Source organism: Malus sylvestris, chromosome 1 (genome assembly GCF_916048215.2).
Source record: "Malus sylvestris chromosome 1, drMalSylv7.2, whole genome shotgun sequence".
NCBI lineage: Eukaryota > Viridiplantae > Streptophyta > Magnoliopsida > Rosales > Rosaceae > Malus > Malus sylvestris.
Genome location: NC_062260.1, coordinates 13858683 through 13886676, shown reverse-complemented (window position 1 = coordinate 13886676; position 27994 = coordinate 13858683). Strand labels below are relative to the sequence as shown.

The following is a 27994-nucleotide window of genomic DNA, read 5'->3' as shown; positions in this document are numbered from 1 at the left end:
GGACGATGGCAATGATGAAGATGGAGAGAAGCATGTTGATGCCTCCAAATGATGGCAGGGGTTGATGGAGAAATGCCAACAATAAGTAATAATAATAACCGTTTGCAACAGCACCATCAATTTCAAGAACAAGTGGGGACTCCCGGAGGGGGAGGAGCTAGGAGGTATAGACCCATGGAAGAGAAGGAGAAAACCAAGTTAAGAGAACGGCAGTGCAGGGCAATCACGGCGAGGATCTTAGCAGGGCTACGGAGGCATGGAAATTATAATCTTAGAGTTAGGGCTGATATCAATGATGTATTTTTTAAATTTATGAACATGACTGCATATTTGGTTGCTTTTAATGTCATACGTGTTCGCCGAAAAGTTTAAAATTGATTTCTTCCTATAAAAAGAAAAAATTGATCTTCATGTGGTTCATGCACTGGCTGATCTTAGATCATGAGTGCATGTTTGGTTTTGGCCTCCTTAATGTGGCTGTGGATGACATTTAATGCATTTTATTGTGATTCTAACAAATTTCTGAAAAAATCCAAAATGTTTATATTGAACTTTTACAGGGCCCAAGGCTGGCTGGTGTCAATTCTGCGGCAGTGACTTCATCATCTTCCCAAATAGTGTCCCCACGTACTCCTGCTTCCCTTAAGGGAGTTACTGCTGGCTTTCAGAGCCCTTGGGAGCTTAATGCTTGCAACACCAAAGGTGTTTATTTACCCAGTTTATCACCTTATGATCTCCCCTCAAGTGCTCGGTCCCAAGCTTCATCCATTGTTGGAGATGGAGCAGGTCAAACAGAGAGTCGTCCTCTTATTGGTGGCTCCATGGATAATGTTGGCAACAAACAGGTACTATGACGAGAAATTCAACTGTCTATGTTTCTATGCCTACCAAAATATAAAAAATCACAAAATTGTTTTACTCCATAACATCATGCTTTGTGTGTTTCGTCATGCGGGTTGAGACTTCAGTGGTGGTATGTGTTTCCGGATATATCTTTTGGTATGCCAGTGTTGAATTCTCTCATATGGTTATTCTTTGTGCCATCTTGGTTAATTTTTGTTATCACATATCACATCAGGCGTTAAATAGCATAAATAACATTAGCCTTTGTTAGCAAATGTATGGAAGCACGACTCTGCATTTGTACTGTCTTCATTTATGCGTATAACTGTATTGCAATTTACTAGGACCCCATAAGTAGTGAAATACTATTTCTCATATAGTTCATTGAATTTGTAGTAATGAATAGTTTGAATGTTAAGTTATTGCTTCCTAAGTTGGGCAGTGTCACATCCTTCAATGGCAATGCACATTAATTCTTTTTTGTAGATTGTTGACATACCCCTGAAGTTAAAAGAACGTGATTTCTCCAGCACCCCGTACATTCCAGTTTATGTAATGCTACCAGTGAGTTCTGTAACTTTACTAATATTCTTTTACTATGCAAGTTAAATTGTTGGTTTTCTGTTTAATATGTTTGCTTTTCTACTCTATATCTTGCATTAGAGGTTGCCATGTCAAGGAGCTCAAGTTTTGCTTGATAAATAACGATTGTTTTTCTGCTTAGTCTCTAATATGTATGCTCTTTATCATGTCTTTTAGTTTGGTGGCAGCTAGGTGTCATTAATATGAAGTGTGAGCTGGTTGATCCAGATGGTCTACTAAAGCAGCTAAGGGTGTTGAAATCAGTTAATGTAGATGGCGTTATGGTTAACTGCTGGTGGGAATAGTAGAGGGACATACTCCACAGGAGTATATTTGGAATGGATACAAGAGGCTCTTTCAGATGGTGCGCGAGCTTAAGCTGAAGCTACAGGTCTGTTTTATATAAATAAGTTTTTTCACTTGCAGAGCTTTTTCAGTGGCCATATAAACAACACGTGCGGTTAATTGTTTTGCCATCTTGTGGTCATTTTTATTCTTTCCATGGTTGTCCTGTAATGCTTGGCAAAGTTTTGAGATTTTCTCTCTACAATGTGGGAACCAAGGGACTCACTTCCCTTTCATGCTTTGAATTCACTGTCTAAGTCCGGAGATTATATAATCATTTGGGCATGGTTGCTTTTGTTAGTTCTTCTGAAATTTTTTGTGGGTCTGATGGGCAACTTCTGTGTTTAAGGTTGTGATGTCATTTCATGAATGTGGAGGCAATGTTGGTGATGATGTATGTATTCCACTGCCTCATTGGGTGGCTGAAATTGGTAGAAGCAACCCTGACATATTTTTCACCGATAGAGAGGGAAGACGTAATCCTGAATGCCTTTCATGGGGAATTGACAAGAAACGAGTTTTAAGAGGCCGGACGGCTGTTGAGGTTTTGCAGTCACATATGATGAATGATACCTTAATCTTTCTGCTTGCAATTAAACTTGGTGGTAATTGAACTCTTTGTATGCCAAACCATTAGCACCTATTAATCTATATACTTCTTTTTCTGTGGATAACTTCTTTAGTGCCATATGCAGAACGCTTTTCAGTATTATTGTACCGTTTTTGAAGGGTAGTCCTATATACTCAGTGTCAAAATGCTAATTTTTAACTGATATAGGTATAGTTTGACTGCATGAGAAGCTTCCGTGTAGAGTTTGACTGAGTACTTCAAAAATGGTAACATCTTCATGATTCAAGTTGGACTAGGTCCGTGTGGGGAATTGCGATACCCATCTTGTCCTGTAAAGCATGGTTGGCGGTATCCCGGTGTCGGTGAATTTCAGGTAACTTGCTGAATAATGTTATATCGGTTTACAAGTGAATGAGTCTGTCGATTTCCTCAGCCTGAGCATTTAAAAAATTGCAGTGTTACGATCAGTATTTGATGAAAAGTTTGAGGAAGGCAACAGAAGCAAGGGGACACTCCTTCTGGGGTAGAGGTCCAGATAATGCAGGTTCTTATAATTCCGGGCCAAATGAAACCGGTTTCTTTTCCGATGGCGGTGATTATGATGGCTACTATGGCAGGTTCTTCCTTAATTGGTACTCTCGAGTTTTAGTTGATCATGGTGATCGGGTGCTTTCTCTAGCAAAGTTAGCTTTCGACGGAACATGCATTGCTGCAAGGGTGAGTTAGCTTCCATCATTTTGAACATACATGAAAGATGAATTTTTGAAATCTGATATTTGAAAAAGATAAAATCCATAGAAAAAAGAAGTAGGAACTTACTTTGAAGTTGTGGCCAAAGAATTCAAATAATACCGAAGGCAAAACCATCCATGTTGAATTTGAAGTTTCAAATTTTAAGCCCAAATATCCAACTAATTGTATTATTACACTTGTTGTACCAGACCGTGTTCCTTTAGCATGAAAAATCTCTCAAACACCACATGCAGTGGAACATAATAATTGCCCTGGGCAAGGCCCACACTTGCAAGCTTCTATAGTTTTTTTAATATTTTGATTTTTAAATTTTATTTTTGATTTTTTAGGGGTGACACACGGCTACAAAAAGAAGATAGTAGGAAGGCCCATTTGGACGACTAAACAAATTTTGGTTTAATTTTAGATCATCAAATTCCAAAACCCATTTGATTTGGGTTACTGGCAGTGGACTATAAAAGCAACATTTTGTGATCTCCTATTGGGCCTAGAATTATGCATTTTAATTTTATGAAGCCTAAATTTTATCGTTCGAAATCGTTAGTCATATAAGTGTGCGCTTTAAATTTCAATTTATTTTTTTATTTTTTTGCATGAAATATCAATTTGAAATCACCACAGGTCTAGCTGCTAAGACGATCTCCAAAAGAGATGTTAAAAATGCCACATAACATATAACAGTAACAAATGACGTATTATTTATTCTAACTGAGATGTCAAAACTGCCTTCAAATATGGTTTTTGTTATTTCCAAAAGTATTCTACTTGCCTTATCTTAAATGCTATCATATTTAAATATTATTTTATTATTTTTAAACCAACGCCAACCCAACTTTTATTATTTAAAAAAAAAACATAAATGAAGCAATAAATTTTGGCATTTTGAGAGGAAGGAAAATATTAACAATATACCAAATTGCCAAGGCAGCACTGGCGGAGCCACCTTAAGACTAGGGTAGGCTCGGGCCTATCCTCAAATTATTTTTTCGTGACAACCTCTACTATCATTAATTACCACTATCAACTTGAAGTTGTAATTGTATTGGTTAGTCCAATTAATTTCAATCCAATAAATACAAAGCTTTAAATTTTTTATATTAAAGGTTTGAAACTGTAGTTCTAGATTAATATTAGTTGATCATATTCTCTGTTTCCTACCTATATAAAATTTTTCTCTTTGCTTGCAGACTATTATTTTGGTTAATTTCTCATTTTCCTCTATTATATTATATATGAAATCAAGAAGAGAAAAATATTTCCTTTTTTCAAATTAGCACAAAAAACCCTTCTAATGCTCTCATGCCTTAATGTTTTTAGAAAAATGTTCTCTTGGTCACTATGAGAAAAAAATAAATGCATAGTCAGTTACCTTTGAATTTGATATAAAGACTGAAGAATAAATGGATGTGTTTTTAATAATGTTTTATTTTCAACTCTTGATATAGTTGACCATGTATAATGAAGAATAAATGCATGATCACTCTCACCTTTGAATTTGATACCAAAGTAACCAAAAGAACGAGATAGTTTCTATATATATTATGTCCATTTTGATCTAAAGTGTGCCCTTCCTAACATGAATTTTTGGCTCCGCCACTGCAAGGCAGCCAACATATTCAAATTGCCTACTGTTGCTGGAGCAAGAAACTTGGGAGAGAACAACATTTTTGTAGCTGTGGCGTTAGCATTGAGGAATGCTCTCTTGTTGGCTAAAGGAAGGGGTTTGGAGAACGTTTGTGTGGAAGGTGACTCTAAACTAGTCATTGATGTTATTACAAGCTTTCTTATTCGATTGTAGAAGACATCAAGTGGTTGGGAATTGCTTTTGACTCCACTTCTTGGAACCACGTTTACATGAGGCAAATTTTTTTGCGGATATAGTCATTAGCATTGAATTTAATTTTAATAATTTCCATGTTCAGAAAAACTTTACCTTATGTGGCAAGAAAAGTTTTCTTATTTGACTGTATTGGAATTGGTTGTGATTGTCGTCACATTTTGTAATGATTTTTTTTTTTTTTAAAAAGAAAAAAAAAGCCAAATTGCCTGTTTCGTTTCTTTGAGCTGAAATAACTGTATCTTGGATCTGTAAACATCATCACAGGTTCTCTCCCCGCCACTCCACCTGTTTGGTTCCCGAGAAAACTTTCTGGAAAATGAAAAGGAAAATCGCCTTACACCGCCACTCCACTTCCCCTACAAAGTTCCCTGCAGAGTAAAACATCAGTGGCTGCCGATTCCGAAAGATTCAGAATGGCACAGTTCTCATCTCCTCAAGTATCCCATACGCTGAGTCTGCCACGCCCGCCGGGTGCTTGTTGCAAAGCGACGACAATGGCTTCCTTGTCGTCCAGCGGGAAGACCGCGATAGCTTCGCTGAAGCTCTCTCAGGGTCTTTGGGGCTCGCCGGAGCTCAATTTGTGTCCCTTAAGAATTAAGTCAAAATGACTCATGGAAGGACCATTGTTACAAGCGAGTTAAAGTTTAGGGACCGTGTTGCTCCAATTGGTCAAAGTGAAGGGATCATTTCTCAAATTGGGTTAAAATTGAGGGACCATTGTTACAATTTTTTTCATTTGGTTTTCTATATTTGCCCCTTGATTCAGCCTCATGTGTGTGGCACATGACTCATTTTGATGAAAGTTTTAACGGAGTTGACGTAAAAGACTATAGTTACCCGTTTTGATGAATTAAGGGACCAATGGTCATGAATTTGTAGTTGAGGGATCATTGCTCCGGTTGAGTTAAAATTGATAGACCATTACTACAATTTCCTCTTATTTTTCAAAAGTGACCATCGTTCGTCCTCATCCTTAAACATTATAATCAACGACTGATGATTGTTCACAACAAGTAAACAGCCGACAGTCATTAACATTCACTTTCACGACATTATTTTTCAAAAATGACAATCATCCGTTTTCATCCTCAAACATTATAATCAACGATTGATAATTGTTCATGACAAGTAAACACCAGAGTCATTAACATTCACTTTCATGACATTATTTTTCAAAAATGACAATCATCCGTCTTCATCCTCCAACATTATTATCGACGACTTATAATCGTTCGCGACAAGTAAATAGCGGAAGAGTCTTCAACATTCACTTTCACGACGTGCCTTGGCAGTTGCAACTATCTTGCAACCAAAGGGCTACTATAGTACCAATTAAAAAGACGGTTGTTGTTACAGGACCACTAAATGAATTTTGGAATTTATTAACATTCTCCTAAAAAAGGTAATGTTAATAATCCATAGGTATAGAAACCATTAAAAGAAAAGAAAACTAATGAAAAGGTAAATTGAATAGTACCATGATTGACTTTTTAGTATAAAAATATGGTTTTTCGTTAAAGTGAAAAAGACTTAAAAACTTTGAGTTTTAACGATAATGACAAAATAATGGGTAAATTGAATAGTACCATGATTGATTTTTTAGTGTAAAAATATGGTTTTTCGTTAAAATAAATAATACCATGAGCTTTTTGTTAAAATTCTCTTAAAAAAATGCCCAATAACTTATTTGGCACTGTAGAAGGCATTTAAAATACGGAAAGGAAAAGAAATATAATTCAGGTAATATTTCCAAAGGATGTGCAAGTGCGCAAAGACACAAAGTTCACGTGACCCACCACCACACATCAGGACACACCCAAATCTCGTGCCCATGATCTACCCAAGTCCAGGCTCTCAGCACGTGCGACACGTGCCACAACTCACGCCCAAACCGTGAGACGCACACTCACACGCATACTGCACCCCCACACGCCTCGTTCGTGCCAGCAAACCCCCCAAACACGCTCGCACCTCGCACGCGTGGTAATCCCCCGAGCGTGAGCGCCCCCTCGTCGCATGCTCGCACGCTTCTCCTTCCCCATCCCTCTCCCGCCCGACCCGACCCGCCCGTCTCCGACCCCCTCCCTCCGGCTTCCCCTTCGGAGCCCCTCCCTACTCCTCGTGAGACGACGCCGTATTATTTATTTCCGGCCGCCGGAAAATTCGGGCACGGATTCCGGTGAAGCAGCTAGGGCTTCTGAAAGGGGGAAGAGAAGATGGATCGGGTAGAAAATGGGACTGGGAGCTCTGAGTGAGGGCGATGAGGTGGAATTCGAGGAGAAAATGGAGAATTCCGGCCAAGGTGGAGTCAAATGCTAGAATTCGGCCGTCCCAGCTGGTTTTAGAAGGTAATTCAGTTCACTACATGGAAAAGTTTTACTTTTTGGTCATGTTTGGCTTCTGAGAAAATTGAAAAGCTTTCTCGTTTGTGACTTGTGTGGAAAGTAATGGAGAATAAGCGCCTTGTTTGGCTGCTGAGAAAATTTGAGCAGAAGTCAACCTCATTAGAGCCAAAGAGGCTTAAACAGTCAATTTAGTAGGTTCTGTGTCTCTGTAATTTTGAACTGTACTAGAATTATTAATGTGAGATATGTCTAATTTTCAGAGTTTCGATTTTTAACAGAAAATTGAGCAGGACCGTCTCTGCATTGTTGAGAAAAATCTACTCCTTCAAGGGGTTATGTGGGAAATTAAGCAGTGATGGTTTCTACATTCATGATAGAAGGATCAAGAAGCTAAGATAATCAGGGGGTTTAAAGCGTAGGAGAAACGAATAAGGAGATTATGGAAACGGGTCTTCAGAAGTTAATCACAAGTGAAGAAGATGATGACGAAGAAATGGAGATGGACGTGAAAGAAGAGAACGGTGGCGATGATGAAGATGGAGAGAAGCATGTTGATACCTCCCAAATGATGGCAGGGGTTGATGGAGAAATGCCAACAATAAGTAATAATAATAACCGTTTGCAACAGCACCATCAATTTCAAGAACAAGTGGGGACTCCCGGAGGGGGAGGAGCTAGGAGGTGTAGACCCATGGAAGAGAAGGAGAGAACCAAGTTAAGAGAACGGCAGCGCAGGGCAATCACAGCGAGGATCTTAGCAGGGCTACGGAGGCATGGAAATTATAATCTTAGAGTTAGGGCTGATATCAATGATGTAGTTGCAGCTTTGGCTAGGGAAGCTGGCTGGGTTGTTCTTCCAGATGGAACAACATTTCCTTCAAAATCTCAGGTGCTTCTCTCACAAGGAAGAAGCTTATTCATCCCGTTTTGAATATTTTAGCTTTTTTATTTTTTAAATTTGTGAACATGACTGCATATTTGGTTGCTTTTAATGTCATAATTGTTTGCCGAAATGTTTAAAATTTGATTTCTTCCTATAAAAAGAAAAAATTGATCTTCATGTGGTTCATGCACTGGCTGATCTTAGATCACGAGGGCATGTTTGGTTTTGGCCTCCTTAATGTGGCTGTGGGTGACATTTAATGCATTTTATTGTGATTCTCATTTCTAACAAATTTTAGAAAAAATCTAAAATGTTTATATTGAAATTTTACAGGGCCCAAGGCTGGCTGGTGTCAATTCTGCGGCAGTGACTTCATCATCATCCCAAATAGTATCCCCACGTACTCCTGCTTGCCTTAAAGGAGTTACTTCTGGCTATCAGAGCCCTGGGGAGCTTAATGCTTCCAACACCAAAGGTGTTTATTTGCCTAGTTTATCGCCTTATGATCTCCCCTCAAGTGCTCGGTCCCAAGGTTCATCCATTGTTGGAGATGGAGCAGGTCAAACAGAGAGTCATCCTCTTATTGGTGGCTCCATGGATAATGTTGGCAACAAACAGGTAATAGGACGAGAAATTCAACAGTCCATGTTTCTATGCCTACCAAAATATAAAAAATCACAAAATTGTTTTACGCCATAACATCATGCTTTGTGTGTTCCGTCATGCATGGCATCATGTGTGATGTATTTGTTGAGACTTCTGTGGTGGTATGCATTTCCAGATATATCTTTTGGTCTGCAGGTGTTGAATTCTCTTATATGGTCATTATTTGTACCATCTTGGTTAATTTTGTTATCACATATTACACCATGCGTTAAATAGCACAAAGAACAGTAGCCTTTTTTAGCAAATGTATGGAGGCACAATTCTGCATTTATACTGTCTTCATTTATGCTTATAGCTGCATTGCAATTTACTAGGACCCCATAAGTAGTGAAATACTATTTTTCATATTGTTCATCTAATTTGTAGTAATGAATAGTTTGAATGCTAAGTTATTGCTTCCTAAGTTGGGCTGTCTCACATCCTTCAATGCACATTAATTCTTTTTCGTAGATTGTTGACATACCCCTGAAGTTACAAGAACGTGATTTCTCCAGCACCGCGTACATTCCAGTTTATGTAATGCTACCAGTGAGTTCTGTAACTTTACTAATATTCTTTTACTATGCAAGTTAAATTGATGGTTTTCTGTTTTTTAAATGTTTACGTTTCTATTCCATATCTTGCATTAGAGGTTGCCATGTCAAGGAGTTCAAGTTTTGCTTCATAAATAACGGTTGTTTTTAAGCTTGGTCTCTAATCTGTATGCTCTGTATCATGTCTTTTATTTGGCGGCAGCTAGGTGTTATTAACATGAAGTGTGAGCTGGTTGATCCAGATGGTCTACTAAAGCAGCTAAGGGTATTGAAATCAGTTAGTGTAGATGGCATTATGGTTGATTGCTGGTGGGGAATAGTAGAGGGACATGCTCCACAGGAGTATAATTGGAATGGATACAAGAGGCTCTTTCGGATGGTGTGCGAGCTTAAGCTGAAGCTACAGGTCTGTTTTATATACATTTTTTCACTTGCAGAAGCTTTTTCAGTGGGCTTATAAACAACACATGTGGTTAATTGTTTTGCCATCTTTGTTATCATTTTTATTCTTACTATGGTTTTCCTGTAATACTTGGCAAAGTTTTGAGATTTCTCTCTATAATGTGGGAACCAAGGAACTCACTTCCCTTTCATGCTCTGAATTCACTCTCTAAGTCTGGAGATTATGTAATCATTTGGGCATGGCTTCTTTTGTTAGTTCTTCTGAAATTTATTGTGGGTCTGACGGACAACTTCTGTGTTTAAGGTTGTGATGTCATTTCATGAATGTGGAGGCAATGTTGGTGATGATGTATGTGTTCCACTGCCTCATTGGGTGGTTGCAATTGGTAGAAGCAACCCTGACATATTTTTCACCGATAGAGAGGGAAGACGTAATCCTGAATGCCTTTCATGGGGAATTGACAAGGAACGAGTTTTAAGAGGCCGGACAGCTGTTGAGGTATTGCAGTCACATATGATGAATGATACCTTAATCTTTCTGCTTGCAATTAAAATTGGTGGTAATTGAACTCTTTGTATGTCAAACCATTAGCACCTGTTAATCTATATACTTCTTTTTCTGTGGAAAACTTCATTAATGCCATATACAGAATGCTGTTCAGTATTATTGTACCATTTTTGAAGGGTAGTCCTATATACTCAGTGTCAAAATGCTAATTTTTAACTGATATAGGTATACTTTGACTGCATGAGAAGCTTCCGTGTAGAGTTTGACGAGTACTTTAAAAATGGTAACATCTCCATGATTCAAGTTGGACTAGGTCCTTGTGGGGAATTGCGATACCCATCTTGTCCTGTAAAGCATGGTTGGCGGTATCCCGGTGTCGGTGAATTTCAGGTAACTTGCTGAATAATGTTATATCGGTTTACAAGTGAATGAGTCTGTCAATTTACTCAGCCTGAGCATTTAAAAAATTGCAGTGTTACGATCAGTATTTGCTGAAAAGTTTGAGGAAGGCAGCAGAAGCAAGGGGACACTCCTTCTGGGGTAGAGGTCCAGATAATGCAGGTTCTTATAATTCCCGGCCAAATGAAACCGGTTTCTTTTCCGATGGCGGTGATTATGATGGCTACTATGGCAGGTTCTTCCTTAATTGGTACTCTCGAGTTTTAGTTGATCATGGTGATCGGGTGCTTTCTCTAGCAAAGTTAGCTTTCGACGGAACCTGCATTGCTGCAAAGGTGGGTTAGCTTCCATCATTTTGAACATACACGAAAGATGAATTTTTGAAATCTGATATTTGAAAGAGGATAAAATCCATAGAAAAATCAATTAGGAACTAACTTTGAAGATGTGCCAAAGAATTCAAATAATACCGAAGGCAAAACCATCCATGTTGAATTTGAAGTTTCAAGTTTAATCTAGAACATATGAAGATTGTTATGCAGGCCTAATATTGTTGAGTGTTGAAAATTTTGCAACCTTAGAAGTAATTTGGCTAGTTTATGGATTGATCAGTCAGTTTGATATATTTTAATTGTTAAGCAGCTATCAGGTCTTCACTGGTGGTACAAGACGGCCAGTCATGCGGCTGAGTTGACTGCGGGCTTCTATAATCCATGCAACCGTGATGGTTATTCTCCAATTGTGACGATGCTAAAGAAGCATGAAGCTACTTTAAGCTTAGCATGTACTGAATTGCACATGTTAGACCAGCATGAAGATTTCAAAGAGGCACTGGGAGATTCTGAGGGTTTATTTTGGCAAGTAAGCATCAAATTTATCTGAAACCTCATCATGTACTCTAAAGTGGCCTTTTCTGATCCAAGCTTCAGCACTTAAGAATCCGTCTGTATTGGAATTCACTGGGATTCATTGTGAAAAATAGTACCCTAAATTGAAAAGTATATGCATTTACGTTGTGAAATCTTAAATTTAACATTGTAAACTACTATTTCAGGTGCTGAATGCTGCGTGGGATGTTTGCTTACCAGTTTCTAGTGAGAACGCTCTTGCTTGTCATGATCGTATCAGCTACAACAAGATATTGGATAATGCCAAGCCCTTGACCGATCCAGATGGAAGGCATTTGTCATCTTTTACCTACCTTAGGCTCAGTCCACTTCTAATGGAAAGAGACAACTTCATGGAATTTGAACGATTCGTTAAGAGAATGCACGGTAAGACAGCTTTTACCACTGCATTATTCTTGATTCAATTTGATGCGTTATTGATCTAGTACCAGAATATGGAAAATGCCAACAACAATATCTCCGTATATAAACACTGCTCCACATTGGAGAACGAAAATACAGAAAAATCAGAATCAGTTCACATTTTTGTGTTTTCTGGATTCGGTATGAGTTGTAACTATGAATTTCACTGCAGGGGAAGCTGTTGTTGACCAAGTATATAGCAAAGTATAATGAAGTCTCCCCAGCTGGTGCTTTATTAATTCCTCTTGAAGGAAGAGGTTTGTCCAGTTTAGTGTATTATCTTCTTTTCTTAGAGGAAAAAGGAAAATTTACTAGTCGATAGGACAGTGGCTAACGACGAGATTCAACTATTTTGTACTCGAACAGCGATCGCGATTGATATGTACAAGTAATTTAAATGTAAAATCCTCATAGCTTTTAGAAAACATTGCTTGCAGAAATTGCATCTTTCTCCACCATTAGCAGCCATTGGCCGCCGGCCTCCCTATGATATTTGCAATGAAAGGCAATCAACAAAATCATGAGCACAGATTATCTTCAATGTAATCATTGAGGTTTTTATACAATCAGCGATGACATGGCAGCGCAACGTTTTATGCACAGCTTCACTTCCATGTACTGCCTCTCGTTCCCTCTCACCAACATCAATCTGAACACAATCATGAACTTCCCAATAGAGGATGCTTCACAAGAATCAAAGAATTACTTTTCTCGGCGTAGTTATTACTTCTTGAACACCATGTCACCGGACTCATCAACATCGAAAAGCCGCTCTACGAAATTATCCCAGCTTTCCCTCCTTATCTTGAATGATGCCTTACAAGGAGTTCCCCCACTCGATCCTCCAGAATTCTTCCCCTCTAAAGTTTCAACGAATGCAAATGTTCCATACTGCGAATCAGAGTAGGCATGAGGGATATTCAAAGCTACAGCTCTCCTAAGAGCTGCCTTGTGCTCCTGGCTGTGTTCACGAACAAGGGAAACTTGTCGCTCCATCCTCTGCTTTGCTGGAACTTCCATAATTTTGTCTTTCTCAACCATTAACTGATATCACGGGAAAAACAAATACATCGTTACAACCACAAGCACACGAATCTCAGATCTAGGTGGGATTATCATTAAATCTTAAAGAAATTTGAAGTGTAATGGGGGATTTAAGGACTAACATCAAAAGCCTTTTGTGCTTCTCTCTCTATCCAAACTATGGCATGGTCAGAAGTAACATTGCAAGAAAGAACTATGTGCTCAAACCGCCCATCCACAGGAACAGCAGTTTTCACCACTGGCGGAAACCTTTCAAATCTGCAACCAGTAACCTCCCAATCAGCGTCTGTAATTCGTTCTATTCCTCCCCCAGCAGTTAACACATCATGCCGATGCAATTTGAAATCTAACAACACAATCGAAATGCATAGAAATTGAAATATCATAACATCCTAATATACCTGAAGGGCTTTCGTTCAACAATGTGATAGAGACGGCCAGGTGCATATAATCTCTTTGGATCAGTAAGCATCTTCTGTTCCAGTGTGCACGTCTCCTTCAAGCACATTGTGCAAAGAAAACATGGCAAACTGTGCAGACGAAGGAAAGCAACCTCATTTAGAATATCAGCAGGATAACACAGGTACAATCTAAATTATATCAGTAATACATTGCAATGAATTATCAAATGCAAGAAAGTTCGAAAAAAAAAAACGTACTATGTTTTACCAGAAAAGTGATTTGAACAAGTTATCCAAAGCAGTTGTTATCCGAGGTAAGAAATCATCCTGGTTCATTATAACAGCCACATTAGAACACTGAGGACCTATAACACCCATCGGCAAAAAGCATACTAATCTCTGGGAAAAACATTGATTCAATTTATGTGGCCGGCCTTATTGACCAATTTTCACCAGAAAACATAGGCAATGAATTAAGTCGCGCAAATATCACCTATTTTACAAGGAACAAAAAATAAATATCTCGAATGGAATCTCATAATCTTACCTGAAGTACAACAGAGTTGATAACATCTGCATACCTCACAGCCAGATTCAGTGACATGCATCTAGCAGGAGCCGTAGCATAGCATCTAATCTTCTTCCTCTCAGTTCCTAATTTAGTCAGATTCTGAAGCGCCACTAGCGTCATCAATGCCACCACACCAGCCCCAAGGGAATGTCCAGTAAATGTCACAGTATAATTTGGATGTTTCATTACCAATTCCCTCAATATTTCATGCTCTGCATCAAACAACCACTCTGCTGCTTTCAACAGCCCATTGTGGACATACCCACCGTCAAATTTTGTCTGCCCAAGTTTGTTGTCGAGCATAACTGCATAATCATTTTCCTTAGCTAAATTGAGCCCCCTAACTGCTAAGACTATATCAGAATGATCGTGATCAAGATATATAAAGTACGGAGGAACACGGCCAAGGGTTTCTTCATAGTCTTTCCGTAAGATAACCCAATCAGGATTAAGGCCATAACCTCCGGGGGGTGCCCAAAGAGGATTACGAAGATCTTCCTCATAGACGGCTAGAATTAGGCGACAAAAACGAGGGATAGGCTCAAATTCTTCAGCAGTAGCCAGACCCCAGTTTTCACTTTCGCGCCCTGCAGTGTAGAGGCATTTCAGCCACACCCAACGGGCACATGCCAGACAGTATACAGACTCAAGGATAGGAATCCCACAGCAGATTGACATGGACGCCTATGAAGCAATGTAAGCAAATATCAAGAACTCGATGGGAAATCACGAAAAAACTAGTAAGCAAACCATTACAACATTGAAACTAAGCAAACAATTACTGCATTGGGTTGGCACAGTTCAACAGCTACACATTTGGGTATAGATTAAAGCAAATTATAAATGCGAAATCGAAATTGAACACTATATTTGGGTGAAAACTCACCTAGGTTCTAAAATATAGTTGAATTTCAGGGCAGATTGACAGAAAATATATCCAGATACCAACTGAACAAAAAAAAAGTGGGAACTAAGATGCCCAAAGTTCAAGGTTTTCAAGCGGATTATGGTATCAAATTTCAATTTCTACTAATAAATTAAACAAAGAAACATTCTTTACTAAAACATCAACAGTTAAGCAGAAACTAAATGGATGAATCAAGTATCAGAAATATTACATGTATTAAAGCTCAAAGTGCATGAGCTTCCAATATGCATCAAAGGATTCAAATCCCATATGTGGAAAACTGGGACTGAACAAAACCCATGTATTGAAATTTTGTAATAGGAAGGACAGACTAAGGATTCATGCTTTTAAGGTTCTTCGAGAAAACCCACCACAGAGGATCATTAAGTAGCTAAAACCCAGTTCTGGAAATATGAAATGGAATATATATGGTATAAGAAGATGGGGTTTCCTGAATAGGATTTTAGGGGATTGGGATTAGAAAAGTGGTAATCTCTACTGTGCTAAATATGGATTGTGGTTGCACTGAGATGTAGAGGACTTGTATTATACATCTGTGTGTATGAATTTAAAATAAAAGATTAGAAAATACAGATACAGAAACAGAGAAGAGAGATGGAGGAATGTAGAATTTGTGCTGGGCTAGAGGTCGTACCTGCAAGTCAAACTCATTTCTTTTGAGTTAGCTTCAAGAATCTACTCTCCCAAATGCTTTTATTCCACAACCCCTTGTATGACCTCTATCACTCGCTTTTTATTTTTATTTTTTATTTATTTTTTCTTTCAATTTTTATAATTTTCTTTTGGAAGATGATTTGGGCCTTGGCTAATCTTAGGTTTTGTGGTTTGAAATTCGAGTGCAAGTCGGGCGAGTGAGGCCATCTCCAATCATGAAGGATAATTTCCTACATTGGAACGTATGGGTTAGCAAACTCAATATTCGTTTAGGAATATTTTTAAAATGATTGAAATCGTTTTTTAAGAAATTGATTTTGGGTCCTTTTGGAAGAAACTACATATATGTGTTTCTTGCATAAAGTACTTAAAGTGTTTTTCCAAGATGCACTTAAATTTTTATTAAGGATCAGTTTCAAAAATAGTTTCACAAAAAACATATTTAATCATTTTAAATGCACTTCTAAACGAGTTCTCAGTTAATAAAGTTAATTATGGGATGGCTGCATACATAAATTCATGACACCAATTTTTATGTAAGCAAACATTGAGAACATGAAGTGTCACGTAGAAAAAATGGCGGTTACCTTGATATATCAACTTAACAATTGAGGGTTGTTTTTGTGCAAATTGTTACTGATTCCCTATTAAAGAGTTCAAAGTGTAATTTTTTTTTTCCATAGGAAATTTCTAAATTTTTAATTTTTTTGTTTGTGCATATTAATTGTTATCGTCAAGCTCGTCATCGTCAAACACTACTGTCAGTTTCTATTAGTAAATCTTTATACTTTATGCGCAGATACGTATATAATACTGTGTATGTATAGTTTTTGTAATGGTGGTGAAGATTTTGTGTGTGTTCTTTTTTTGTGTGTAGGAAGTGGAAAGTGTGTTGTTCGCGAAGCCGAAACTGGGGACAGGGTTTACTTCGAAGGAGAGGTTAGTTTGATTTGATTACTTGTTGGTTAGTTGAATTGGAAGTTGGTGAGCTGGAGTCTGATTCAGTACGTTGCTTACACAGGCTGAAGTTACTTGTTCTGCTAATGATGATGAAAGGAAATCGACCCGAGTTAAAATTGAAACGATATGATTATTTTGGTTATGGTGAGAACTGAGAACTCATTTTTTATTTTTCCCGTTTTTGAAATTAAGAAATTAGTTACTTCTCAATACGCTTTTTGTGGGGCACTGAGAATTTTTTAACTGTTTTTAAGCATATGATTTGAGATAGGGTTTCTACTTTCTACAGTCTGTTTCTGATCTTTAGAGATTGCTTTATTTGATATTGTCAAATGGTACATGGATTTCCATGTTCAGTATGTTGTTACTGTAGTTTAATTGGATGCGATACAAGTTGAGGTATTGACATGAAACCAGACACAGGTAGTGGTCATCAATTACTTTGGATAAAGTCGTATTTTGGTTTAGGCTATAAATGATGAATCTTTGTACTTAAGATTTTTGGATGACAGATTGTGAGGCATTGGCCTATGATTCGTAATATGTAGCGGGAATTATAAGTGTCACAGTCCATTATCAAGGAAGTATAATGTGAAGTTAATTTTGCAGGTTTTGCATCAATTGAACATCAGGCCGATGTGATTGCTTTATCCAAGGTAGTTGAAATGTAAATGTAATATATTAGCTTTTTATTTTTCATTTTTGTTTTTAGAGATTATGAGTCGCAAGCCTGGGCTTTAATAGTAGATTGGGCGGTATAGATAGGTGCAACTTTGCAATCCTCTTTTATTGTTTCTCTGTGACAACGTAAACTATCTGGTTGCTCAAGCTCACAAGATTTTCCTTTAAAATGCTGTCTTATGTATGCTAACAGTGGCTTCTGACATGTTCTTACTTTTGGCAGCTGATTTGCTTGGTGCTAGCCCATGAGAATTGCACTCTGCTGCAGCCAAAATCAATCTGGAATGCTGATAAAGCTCAAAAGACATGCTCTCTTGTTGAGAATATATTGCATTTGGATCCAATTGAAGTATTTTTCTACCAAAATTTTTTCTCGTGTTCATTTATTTCTGCTCTGAATATGCCAGATGTAAAGTGATTCTGAATTTTTGTTCTTTCTGAATAGAACCATATACTGCATTTTGGAATATTCTGAGGAAAACTTGTAATATGGGCATATATAAAGAATTGTTTTAGTTGATAAGATTCTATTCTTTTTTGCCCCCCCCCCCCCCCCCCCCTGAAGGTAAACATATTTCAAGGGATTACTTTGCTGGATACGCCACAATTCGGACAGGTTTTTGGAAGGCAGTTAGTTGGACAGGCATGATTAAGTAACTTTTTCTCTTCCCCTTTAATATTTTTCTACTGAATGTTTCTCAATGAATGCACAGTTGATGTAGTGAAAGAAATGAAATATTGTGATGGACTGTGGAACTTGAACTTGCATGCATGATACAATAAGCTTCCTAATTCTGTGTAAAAATTAAAGGACCAAAAAGTACATATCATCCTTATTAAGTGCACAAAGATTGTCTCCACACTTGTCTGACCTTGATTGCCTTTATCTTTGTAACAATAGTCTGCCAGTGTTTTATATTTGTTGGAATATTAATATTCAATTAAACACCCATTGTTTATTGAGTTGTCAACTTGATTATGTAAATATTACAGGGGTGCTTTATATTTGTTCAAATGTTTATGTTCAGTGGGAAACCAAGTTTGTTTTATCTATTAAATAATGCAAAATTTGTTTCCCCAATTTTATTTACCTGTATTATGTTTCTGCTTCATAACTGTATCTGCAACTCAAATTGATTGTTCTGTCATTGATATAGTTTTGAGTTCATTGAGACACAGAAATAAATTTGATCGTGGCTTGGGATTCATTTAAAGTAGCGTATGCGTTCTAATATAGCTTATAAAGTGCAGGCATTAGCTGCAGCAACGAAAACTGTTGATTGTCTTAAACTTCTCCATATGTGCATGCACATTTTCTGCTTGCTGGGGATTCTAACAGTAAGTACTTTGTATATGAGCTAACATCTAAGGATAAGAATCCTAAGATAAGAGGCAATATGTGTATGTATATCTATCTGTATTCTGGTTATGTACGAAAATTGCTTTTGCAGCACCAATTATATATCAAGTTCACAGAATGCGTGATGGGAAGAGCTCTGCTACTCAAAGAGTTGATGCAATACAAAAGGGGATTAACATATTCACGTTACTTGCATCATTTAAAGTAACCATTTGTTTAGACACTTTACAAATGATCTGATAACAGTCTCTTGGTTATTAACTTTGCTTGTCATTAATACCTGTGCACTTTAAATGCATATCAAAGTGGGTAGAGGTCAAGTATTGATCAATATTTGTTAATCAGATTGCTAAAAGCTTATGAACCATGTCTTAATATGGTAAACAGAGATTGGATATGCCTTTTAAATTTGTATGGATAACCTGATAAAATCTTGTTCCCTAAGAAGTATTATTCATTTTCTTTCCTTCAATGTATGTGCCAAAATAGAGTTAATTCCTTGATTTATTTGATAATTTTCTCATTACAAGATGAACATATATATAGGGAAAGAAAGAAGACATAAAACCTAACTTTGCCTAACTTGCCTAACTTGCCTAACTTACCTAACTTGCCTAACTTACCTAAAGAAAGTTGACTAGCCTAACTTCACTAGCCATCCAATACTCATGGCTGCTTTTAGTTGACACTCCCCCTCAAGTTGGTGCGTAAATATCTCGAATGCCCAACTTGCTGAGTGAAAGATGGAAAATCCTACTTGACACTGCCTTTGTTAAAATATCTGCTAGCTGGTCATCACTCTTCACATAAGGCAAGTTAATGGTACCATCAACCAACCTTTCCTTAATAAAGTGCCTATCCACTTCAACATGTTTAGTACGATCATGTTGAACTGGATTATGAGCAATGCTAATGGCAGCTTTGTTATCACAATAAAGTTTTGATGGCTTTGCAGAATTAAAGCCTAATTCTCTCAACAAAGTCCTGAGCCATAACAATTCTTGCACACCATGTGCCATACCTCTAAATTCAGCTTCGGCACTGGATCTAGCCACTACATGTTGCTTCTTACTGCGCCAAGTAACTAGATTTCCTCCAACAAATGTAAAGTATCCAGAAGTCGATCTGCGATCAGTTACTGACCCAGCCCAATCTGCATCAGTGTACCCTTCAACTTCTTGATGTCCATGATTGGAAAACATCAAGCCTTTTCCAGGGGCAGACTTCAAATACCTGAGAATACGTTGTACAACATCCATGTGGGCTTCGCTTGGCCTGTGCATAAATTGACTCACTACACTTACAGCATAGGCTATGTCAGGTCGTGTATGAGACAAATAAATCAACCTCCCAACTAATCTTTGGTACCTTTCCTTGTTAGCCGGAACTTGATCATGATAGTCTCCCAATCTATGGTTTTGCTCAATTGGTGTGTCTGCAGGTTTACAAGCTAACATCCCAGTCTCAGTTAATAAGTCTATAACATATTTCTTTTGAGAAAGAAAAATGTCATGCTTTGATCTTGCAACTTCAATACCCAAGAAATATTTCAGAGTACCCAAGTCCTTCATTTCAAATTCCTTGGCTAGATACTTTTGAAGTTTTTGAATTTCCTCGACATCATTACCTGTAACCACCATATCATCCACATAAACAATTAAGGCTGTAAGTTTACCTCTATCATGCTTAAGAAATAAGGTATGGTCAGCTTGAGTTTGCTTGAACCCATAACTTCTCATTGATTGAGCGAACCTGCCAAACCATGCCCTTGGTGATTGTTTCAATCCATACAAGGACTTTCTTAACCTGCATACTTTGCCAATATCGCAAGTGGTAGTGAATCCTGGAGGAAGATCCATGTATACCTCTTCATCCAAGTCTCCATGTAAAAATGCATTTTTTACATCAAACTGTCGTAGAGGCCACCCTAGATTTGCTGCCAATGACATAAGAACCCTGATAGTGTTGATCTTTGCTACCGGAGCAAATGTCTCCTGATAATCAATGCCATAGGTTTGAGTATAACCTTTGGCTACCAGTCTAGCCTTGTACCTTTTCACTGAACCATCAGCTTTATGCTTTACTGTGAACACCCATCTACACCCAACAGGTTTCTTGCCTTCAGGAAGTGCAACCAGTTCCCAAGTGGAGTTTTTTCGAAGCCCTTCCATCTCTTCAATCATAGCCTTTTTCCATTTTGGATCTTTAAGAGCATCCTGTAACTTATTAGGAACTGAGACTGATGACAATTGGTTTGCAAAAGATATATAAGAGTCTGACAAGCGATGAGATGAAACAAAATTAGATATAGGATATTGAATACCCTTTGTAGAAGAATGACCATAACGAACAGGGGGTATCCCTCGATTTTCTCGAATAGGATAACGAGAACCCTGAGACTCATGATGTGGTTCATTTGAATCATTTGGATCATCACTTAATGAAATCTCATGATTGGACTCATCAAATATAGTAGGCTGAAGAGAGGGAGAATGAGTGGTTACCTCAGGATAATTCGTACGAGTAGCAGCTGATTGGTCAGAGAGTTGGTCAATGTGGGGATCTGTCTGTGGGTGGTCTATCTCATCATCCCTTTTTTCTTTATCTCCCTTTTTTCTTGTCCTCTCATACACCTTCAATATTTTTTCACCTTGTGCCTCATCATTAGGCAAATCACCGACATCAGACAAGTGTTCATCTAAAAAATGCGTACCACCAATGTCAAGCGGCAACTTCTCTTCCTCCTTACTCCATATCTCCCCCTGAAGAGAAGTGGCCAAATCTTCTTTTGAAAAAAATGCCTCGTGTTCCCGAAAGGTAACATCCATAGAGACAAAAAATTTCCCAGTGGGAGGATAGTAACATCGATACCCTTTCTGAGTAGCAGAATAGCCAATAAACACACATTTGATGGCTCTAGGATCCAACTTATCACGATTTTGCATGGGGACGTGAACATAGCAGACACAACCAAACACTTTTGGAGGAATATGAAGGAGTGAAGGAAGAGAATGATATTGGGAAAGGGTCTGGATAGGTGTTTGAAATTGGAGAACACGTGATGGCATGCGATTGATAAGAAAAACAGCTGTGTGAATGGCATCACCCCAAAAACGTTTAGGAACGTGCATAGCAGAACATAAAGAGCGAGCCACATCCAAGAGATGACGATTTTTACGTTCTGCTATACCGTTCTGTTGAGGAGTATGTGGACAAGATGTTTGATGAATGATACCGTGTTGTTGAAAAAATGTTCCAAGTCCATAATTCAAATATTCTTTCCCATTGTCAGATCGAACAACTTGAATTTTAGCATGAAATTGGGTTTGAATCATTTGATGAAAGATTGGAAAAATAGTCATAACCTCACTCTTATTTTTGAGTAAGTATACCCAAGAAACTCGAGTGCAGTCATCAATGAAAGAGACAAAGTATTTAGCACCAGTATAAGTAGGAATATGAAATGGTCCCCAAACATCAGAATGAATAAGAGAGAAAGGAACATTACTTTTATGGGAACTTAAAGGAAATGAGACACGATGATTTTTAGAAAGAATGCAAGTTTCACAATGGAAATCAGAAACCTTGACTTTAGAAAATAAAGAAGGGAATAGATATTGCAGGTACTGAAAGGAAGGGTATCCCAATCTTTTGTGCCATAACCAAATTTTTTCAGAAGCTTCAAATTGTTTGGCCTCCACTTGACAACTGTAACTTGTCTTCTCACAATCTGGTGGTAAGTCCAAGTAGTATAGACCTCCCCTCTCTCTACCATGACCAATCAATGCTTTCGTTCGAATATCCTGAAACCAACAATGGGTAGGAGAAAAGATGGCAAGACAGTTTAGTTGATTTGTAAGTTTACCAATGGAAAGCAAATTGTGGGAAAGATTAGGAACATGTAAAACAGATGAGAGAGATAAGCCTGGTGTTAATGAGATGGAGCCTGCTCCAAGCACTGGAGTAGAAATACCGTTAGCAACTTTAACGGTATTTAAAGGTGGAGTAGTGTGAGAAACAAACCATGTAGAGTCATTGGTCATGTGGTCAGAAGCCCCTGAATCAATGATCCAAGGTTTATTGGGAGGAACAATTGTAGTGTTCAAGGCAAAACCAAAGTTACCTGCATCGACTAAGGAAGTAGAAGCAGTAGTAGGAGAAACTAAGTGAGCAGATTGATCCACCCGAGGTATGGAAGGCTTTGGTGTCAAGTGTGCTTGTGATCCACCAATGCCTTCCTTTTGATTTTCCTTCTTTTGAACCCACCAATCAGGATATCCATGCAGCTTGAAGCAAGTGTCTCTAGTATGCTTATCCTTGTCACAATAAGTACACTTCCTTGTATCAGTAGTTTTGGATCCACCTAATCGAGAATTGGAGACTCCACGGGGAAATCGAGACGGAGCAGCTACCATGGCGGATCCTTCCACTTGTGGGCCAACCAACATAATGGTTTGCCTACTTGCTTCAGCATTCACAAGAGCATAAGCAGCACGAACAGAAGGCAGAGTTGTTTGAGTCAAAACTTGATTGCGAACATGATCTAAATAAGGATCAAGACCAGCCAGAAAATCATACAATCTTTCTTCCGAAATTTCTGTCTCTCGGGTAGCAATATCATCAGCGCACTTCAATTTACCAGGACGCAAGAAATCAATTTCTTGCCATGTTTGCTGAAGTTTACCATAATATGCAGATAAAGGTTCTCCATTCTGGCGAGTCGCCAGTGCTTGACGGCGAAGTTCGTATAACTTTGATGCATCTTTTTCAATTGAGTAAGTTTGGGTAACAGCATCCCAAACATCTTTTGCAGTAGAGAGTCGGAGAAAAATGGCCCGTACATCTCTGGTCATGGAGTTGAGTAACCAAGATTGAACCATGGCATTCTCTTCCTCCCATATAGCATACAATGCATCAGCTTCTGCTGGTGCCATTTTTGTTCCACTGACATAAGACCATTTACCTCTGCCAGTGATGTAGATGCGGACACTTTGAGACCATGAGGAATAGTTGGACCCATCCAACTTGTCTGGGGTGATATGTAGAGACATATCACTTTGAGTAACAGTAGCTGAAACAGTGGTCTTGGAGTCACCCATTATTACTGCCTCAGAGGTTATGGGTAAATTTGTTGGGTGATTCCAACGGGTATGGTTTATGGGGTATTGGGTAGTATATTTTTTGTGTGGAAAGATTTCTGGGTTTTGCAGAGATACTGTAAATGGGAAGAATATGGGAAAAGATGCAGCGGAATATGTATGGTTAACAAGCTGGATATGGGTAATAATGTTGGCAAATATGGCCAAATGAAAAAGAGTAAGATTGGATTGGTATGAAAGTAGAAGACCTGCAGAATAACAGGTCTTATTGGGTAGATGGCAGTAGTGCCAGTAAGTGAATCAGAATAGAAACTCTTTTTGGATCACAATGGCTCTGATACCATGCCAAAATAGAGTTAATTCCTTGATTTATTTGATAATTTTCTCATTACAAGATGAACATATATATAGGGAAAGAAAGAAGACATAAAACCTAACTTTGCCTAACTTGCCTAACTTGACTAACTTACCTAACTTGCCTAATTTACATAAAGAAAGTTGACTAGCCTAACTTCACTAGCCATCCAATACTCATGGCTGCTTTTAGTTGACAGTATGCTAAAGTGGCAGCTACTGTTGCAGCGTCACCTATTGATGGTAAAATTGGTTGTATTTGTTTTACAGAAAGAAGAAGGGTCTGTCCACCAGCAAGCAACAATGCCATCTGTGCCTGTTCCAGATACGGTAACATTTTCTTGCTTATTTTTTAACAATTTTGTACGGTGGTTGCAAATACTGAACTGTTGATCCATAACAGCTTCTGTCGATGGAAGAACTACATGAAAAACGTTTGCTTGATCCGCATCTTCCAAGGTAAGATATTGTTAAAAATTAAGCTTGTAATATACCCATTTTGTTTCTTTTTTCTTCCCATTTTTTTGGTATTGTGGAGTTCAGTTGGGACTTCCATACAAACTGTACTTTTAGTGTACTGGACACTGTCACACAGCTATGTATTTTAGGGCTGTAGCTGCACAAAAGAATATCGGGCCAGATACAATAACGCCCCCTTCTCATTTGTTCAACAAATTAGAGGGGTTGGTTCATGGATCTGGACTTTCCATGGAATAAAACGTCTGTGCTTAGGGGGAAACATGCACAACAAATATCTTGATTTGGACCGGTCTCTAAGTTGGACGTCTGGATAGATGCTCAATCTAAGTTGGATAGATGCTCAATCCGGATTGAAATTTCTTGAGTGGATGTTCGTTATTGGCTTGCAAAAAATGTAGTGTCTGCTGGATTTAGTTTTGTTCCAGAGAGATTGGTTTTGAACGGAAGACCTTTCTGATTATGTATCATGAAAACTTTTGTTGATAATTTTTTTTGGAAAAGATGTTAACTGTTTATATTATATTATTAGGTTTCATGTAGCAGAACTAAACAACTATCTTAAGGTTTATAAAAGTGTAATTCAAGGGTTTATACTTTTGTTAGTGATCAATTTTTATAACTTCTATCAAAACTTTGTTTTCTGGAACTTTCAGTTTTTTGATAGCTGATGAAAAAAGTTATATAATTTATTTTTGTGACTGGTTGAATCAGGACATATCAAATCAAGGCAGCTGCAATGAAATTTGTGCCTTGGCTTATAGATCAACCGCTCAGACTAAATCCCCACCAAGGTTTGCTTGCTATGATCTCTCTCTCTCTCTCTCTCTCTCTCTCTCTCTCTCTCTCTCTCTCTCTGTTTTGTACATATCTAAGTAGAATTCAGTGATATTTCAGTTTGAGGTTCTGGTTTAGAGCAAAAGGAAAACTTTCAGACGATCAGGCTTTGCATAGATATGCACCCATTTTATCTATGAGCTGACATTCAGATATCTGGTTATCTATGATTTGTGAGTACCTATCACACTTAGTAATTGCATTGATGATGAAACTAAACCGAAGTAAAATATCACGTGCTTCCATCATGGGTTACTATAGGATAGTTATTTAACTGAATGTTGATTTGCAGATATGGTGATTGTTTCCTGTATGATTGATTGCTTTATATACATTAATTATTTTTGTAAGATTGATTTCCAGATGTGTTGTAGCATATGCTTCAGATTTGATGTTCTCAATGTTAGTCTGAATCCGCACCGCAGAGCTGGGGTTAAGTTGAGTAGCGTTAGTTTGGACCATGCGTTTGTCACTTTTTTTTTACCGCAGAGCTGGGGTCATTGAGTTGAGAATGATAAAAAAATGTATTGAACATACAGTGTTTTCAAATATTCTCCCAGGATGTGGTTTCACCGGCCGGTTAGAGCTGATGACTGGTTACTGTATGTGGTATGTCCCAATATGCCTTGCTCTTATGTGTAGTCAGTTTCGTTAAAAACTTAAAATGCCCATGCATAAGTTTTGTCGACAGATGGTGAGTCCCATTGCCTACGACACGCATGGATTTGTTTTGGGCCAAATGTTTTACAGAAACGGAGAGGTATCGACTGTTATGTACCGCCCGTCTCTCATTGCTGTTGGTTTGCATCTGTCGAAGCATTGTGTGATGAACTAAAGTTTATGTATGTTTTGATGGCAGCTTGTTGTATCATTGACTCAAGAGTCCCTAAATAGGCCAATTAGACCCTAAAGTTTATGTATGTTTTGATGGCAGCTTGTTGTGTCATGCACCTTTAAGCTCAAGTGTCTTGAGTAATTTCACCGTGGAGCGCAATGACATTAGATTATGTTCATTGGGGCAAATGTTATTGTACGAAAACGTCGAGAAGGGTCAATTATAAGTACAGATAATCCGTTAAAGATCTTTTATCACATGTGTTGTATATATTGGGTACCATTCATTAATATCAGAAAATTAGAGAATTAAAATTAAAATGATTTTTTTAATTACTCTATATTATATGCATTTAATATAAAAATGTAATATATATATATATAGCTTAAATGCATATATTATACACGGATAGATTTGAGAGTCTAAATACATTGTATTATACTGTTATTTATTTATATATAATATATTATATATATACAGATATTCGGTACGATACATAATACCGTGAGTAATGATTGTGGGTACCATTACCATACTATTTATATTCGGTATGGTACAATTACCGTCCCATTATCAATTTGGCACAAAATTAGTAGGATACAGTTGGTAATATGATTGATACGATAATATGATAAAATTTTCGAAAAGGGATCCGGATCCCTTTTTCCTAATCACCAAATCAGAGAATCTGTGCTATTGACATTTGATGCAACGGCTATAAACAAGGATCCACTTTAAAAGTTATAATAACTTCAGCCGTTGATCAAATTTCAATGGCACAGATTCTCTGATTTGGTGGATTAAAAGGAAGGGATCTGGAGAGGATCTCTTTTCAAAATATTCCACCCTTAATTGAGATGTAGCAGTGTACGGGGTTGCTAACATTGTCATCTTCCTTTGCAGTCGTGTAGAAAATAATGGAACCGGATCCCTGCCAGACCCAAATAAACTAAGCCTAAGGATCAAATGATCCAGACCGTTGAAATTTGATCCAACGGCTACAATTATTATAACTTTTAGAGGGGCCCCCTGTTTTGTAGCCGTTGGATCAAACTTCAACGGCGCGCATCATTTGATCCTTAGGCTCTGTTTATTTGGGTCCGGAGGAGATATGGTTCCGAAAATAATAGCCTAAAAGTTCTAGTGAAATATCATCTTCATTCTCTATGATATTATCATTGTTCTAAAAATACCCGCCTAGATAGTTGGCTCCCAAATTAATCCCTAGTTGTTTCAAATTAAAAAAGTTTGCCTAGACCTGCCTAGCTGTCAAAGCCATGACTCTCACTTAGACACTTAGATAGAAAATAATTAACTTTTATTTTACATTTTTTTAATAAATTGTTAGAGACTTGTTAACTTGTTCCATGTTTTCAACTTGCCGCCTTTTTACCCAAAAATAAATAATAAACACGTTCTTTGACGGCCATGATCAATTGGACCGTTGGATCAACCAACATTCCAGGTTCATTTTTCTTGTTTTGATTTATATTTAAAATTTATTGAATCCAACTGCTGAGATCGAATATGATTAAATCTAACGGTTAAAAAAAGATTTAAAAGCCCAAATTAAATTCCAACAGCTAAAATAATTAAAAAAAATTATTTAACTCAAAATTCATCCAAAAACTTATGAATACCTATGTATTTGTTCAAATATCCACACAAAACTCACTTTTCTCCAACTATTTTTTTTCTTTCTACCATCTTTCAAAACCATTTCTGTAACATCCCACATCGTCCAGAGGAGTGGATCCTGTAAGCCTTATATGTAGATTCTCATCTCTACTTAGCACGAGGCCTTTTAGGAGCT

General features: G+C 37.7%; 3 protein-coding genes, 1 long non-coding RNA gene and 2 pseudogenes across 22 annotated transcripts in view; 4 read left to right on the top strand and 2 right to left on the bottom strand.

The window, feature by feature from the left end:
* Positions 1-3353, top strand: part of LOC126631696 (beta-amylase 7-like) — a 48754-nt pseudogene extending 45401 nt beyond the window's left edge.
* The window catches only part of LOC126631438 (beta-amylase 2, chloroplastic-like), a 109147-nt gene extending 96742 nt beyond the window's left edge, over positions 1-12405 (top strand). For 5 of the 17 annotated variants that reach the window (XM_050301581.1, XM_050301584.1, XM_050301569.1 and 2 more), the window contains 10 exons: positions 7838-8168; positions 8496-8780; positions 9279-9356; positions 9564-9767; positions 10068-10262; positions 10497-10661; positions 10745-11005; positions 11313-11531; positions 11725-11944; positions 12153-12405. In XM_050301581.1, coding sequence (XP_050157538.1) covers positions 7838-8168; positions 8496-8780; positions 9279-9356; positions 9564-9767; positions 10068-10262; positions 10497-10661; positions 10745-11005; positions 11313-11531; positions 11725-11944; positions 12153-12190 — 1996 coding nt within the window. In that variant the 3' untranslated portion in view covers positions 12191-12405. Of the gene's footprint in view, positions 1-49; positions 277-560; positions 787-6915; positions 7283-7407; positions 7475-7557; positions 8169-8495; positions 8781-9278; positions 9357-9563; positions 9768-10067; positions 10263-10496; positions 10662-10744; positions 11006-11312; positions 11532-11724; positions 11945-12152 lie in introns of those variants that run through there. The other 12 variants (XM_050301639.1, XM_050301635.1, XM_050301624.1 and 9 more) reach the window with 11 other exon arrangements.
* On the top strand, positions 1797-5817 carry LOC126631849 (beta-amylase 2, chloroplastic-like). 2 transcript variants are annotated; one of them, XM_050302034.1, is made up of 5 exons: positions 1797-1816; positions 2629-2714; positions 2798-3058; positions 4698-4839; positions 5199-5817. In XM_050302034.1, the coding sequence occupies exons 3-5, from the start codon at positions 2816-2818 to the stop codon at positions 5252-5254; spliced, it is 441 nt and encodes a 146-aa protein (XP_050157991.1). In that variant the 5' UTR covers positions 1797-1816; positions 2629-2714; positions 2798-2815; the 3' UTR covers positions 5255-5817. The 2 variants fall into 2 exon arrangements, with proteins under 2 accessions (XP_050157991.1, XP_050158000.1); XM_050302043.1 differs by having other exon boundaries at positions 1798-1816; positions 2638-2714.
* On the bottom strand, positions 12186-15642 carry LOC126631610 (uncharacterized). Of its 2 annotated transcripts, none has more exons than XM_050301742.1 (6): positions 15559-15642; positions 13973-14680; positions 13694-13752; positions 13426-13554; positions 13147-13282; positions 12186-13024 (listed from the first exon to the last, which is right to left on the bottom strand). In XM_050301742.1, exons 2-6 carry the CDS (start codon positions 14672-14674, stop codon positions 12704-12706), a joined length of 1347 nt encoding a protein of 448 aa, XP_050157699.1. In that variant the 5' UTR covers positions 14675-14680; positions 15559-15642; the 3' UTR covers positions 12186-12703. The 2 variants fall into 2 exon arrangements, with proteins under 2 accessions (XP_050157699.1, XP_050157694.1); XM_050301737.1 differs by lacking the exon at positions 15559-15642 and adding an exon at positions 15115-15552.
* Positions 15643-15676: 34 nt separating this feature from the next.
* Positions 15677-26435, top strand: LOC126631790 (acyl-CoA hydrolase 2-like; annotated as a pseudogene).
* On the bottom strand, positions 19066-24231 carry LOC126632008 (uncharacterized). Its single transcript, XR_007626537.1, has 2 exons — positions 24149-24231; positions 19066-19184 (listed from the first exon to the last, which is right to left on the bottom strand). It is a non-coding gene; the product is annotated as an uncharacterized LOC126632008 (long non-coding RNA).
* Positions 26436-27994: the final 1559 nt, after the last annotated feature.

Bases quoted from the DNA above. Each gene is read 5' to 3' on its own strand.
- LOC126631849 (XM_050302034.1), top strand. From the start codon at position 2,816: ATGAAAAGTTTGAGGAAGGCAACAGAAGCAAGGGGACACTCCTTCTGG. The intron at 3,059-4,697 runs GTGAGTTAGCTT...CGCCACTGCAAG, and splicing joins GAACATGCATTGCTGCAAGG to GCAGCCAACATATTCAAATT. The intron at 4,840-5,198 runs GTGACTCTAAAC...ACATCATCACAG, and splicing joins GGAGAACGTTTGTGTGGAAG to GTTCTCTCCCCGCCACTCCA.
- LOC126631610 (XM_050301742.1), bottom strand. From the start codon at position 14,674: ATGTCAATCTGCTGTGGGATTCCTATCCTTGAGTCTGTATACTGTCTG. The intron at 13,555-13,693 runs GTAAAACATAGT...TCGTCTGCACAG, and splicing joins TTGTTCAAATCACTTTTCTG to TTTGCCATGTTTTCTTTGCA. The intron at 13,025-13,146 runs GTTAGTCCTTAA...CCGTGATATCAG, and splicing joins AAGCACAAAAGGCTTTTGAT to TTAATGGTTGAGAAAGACAA.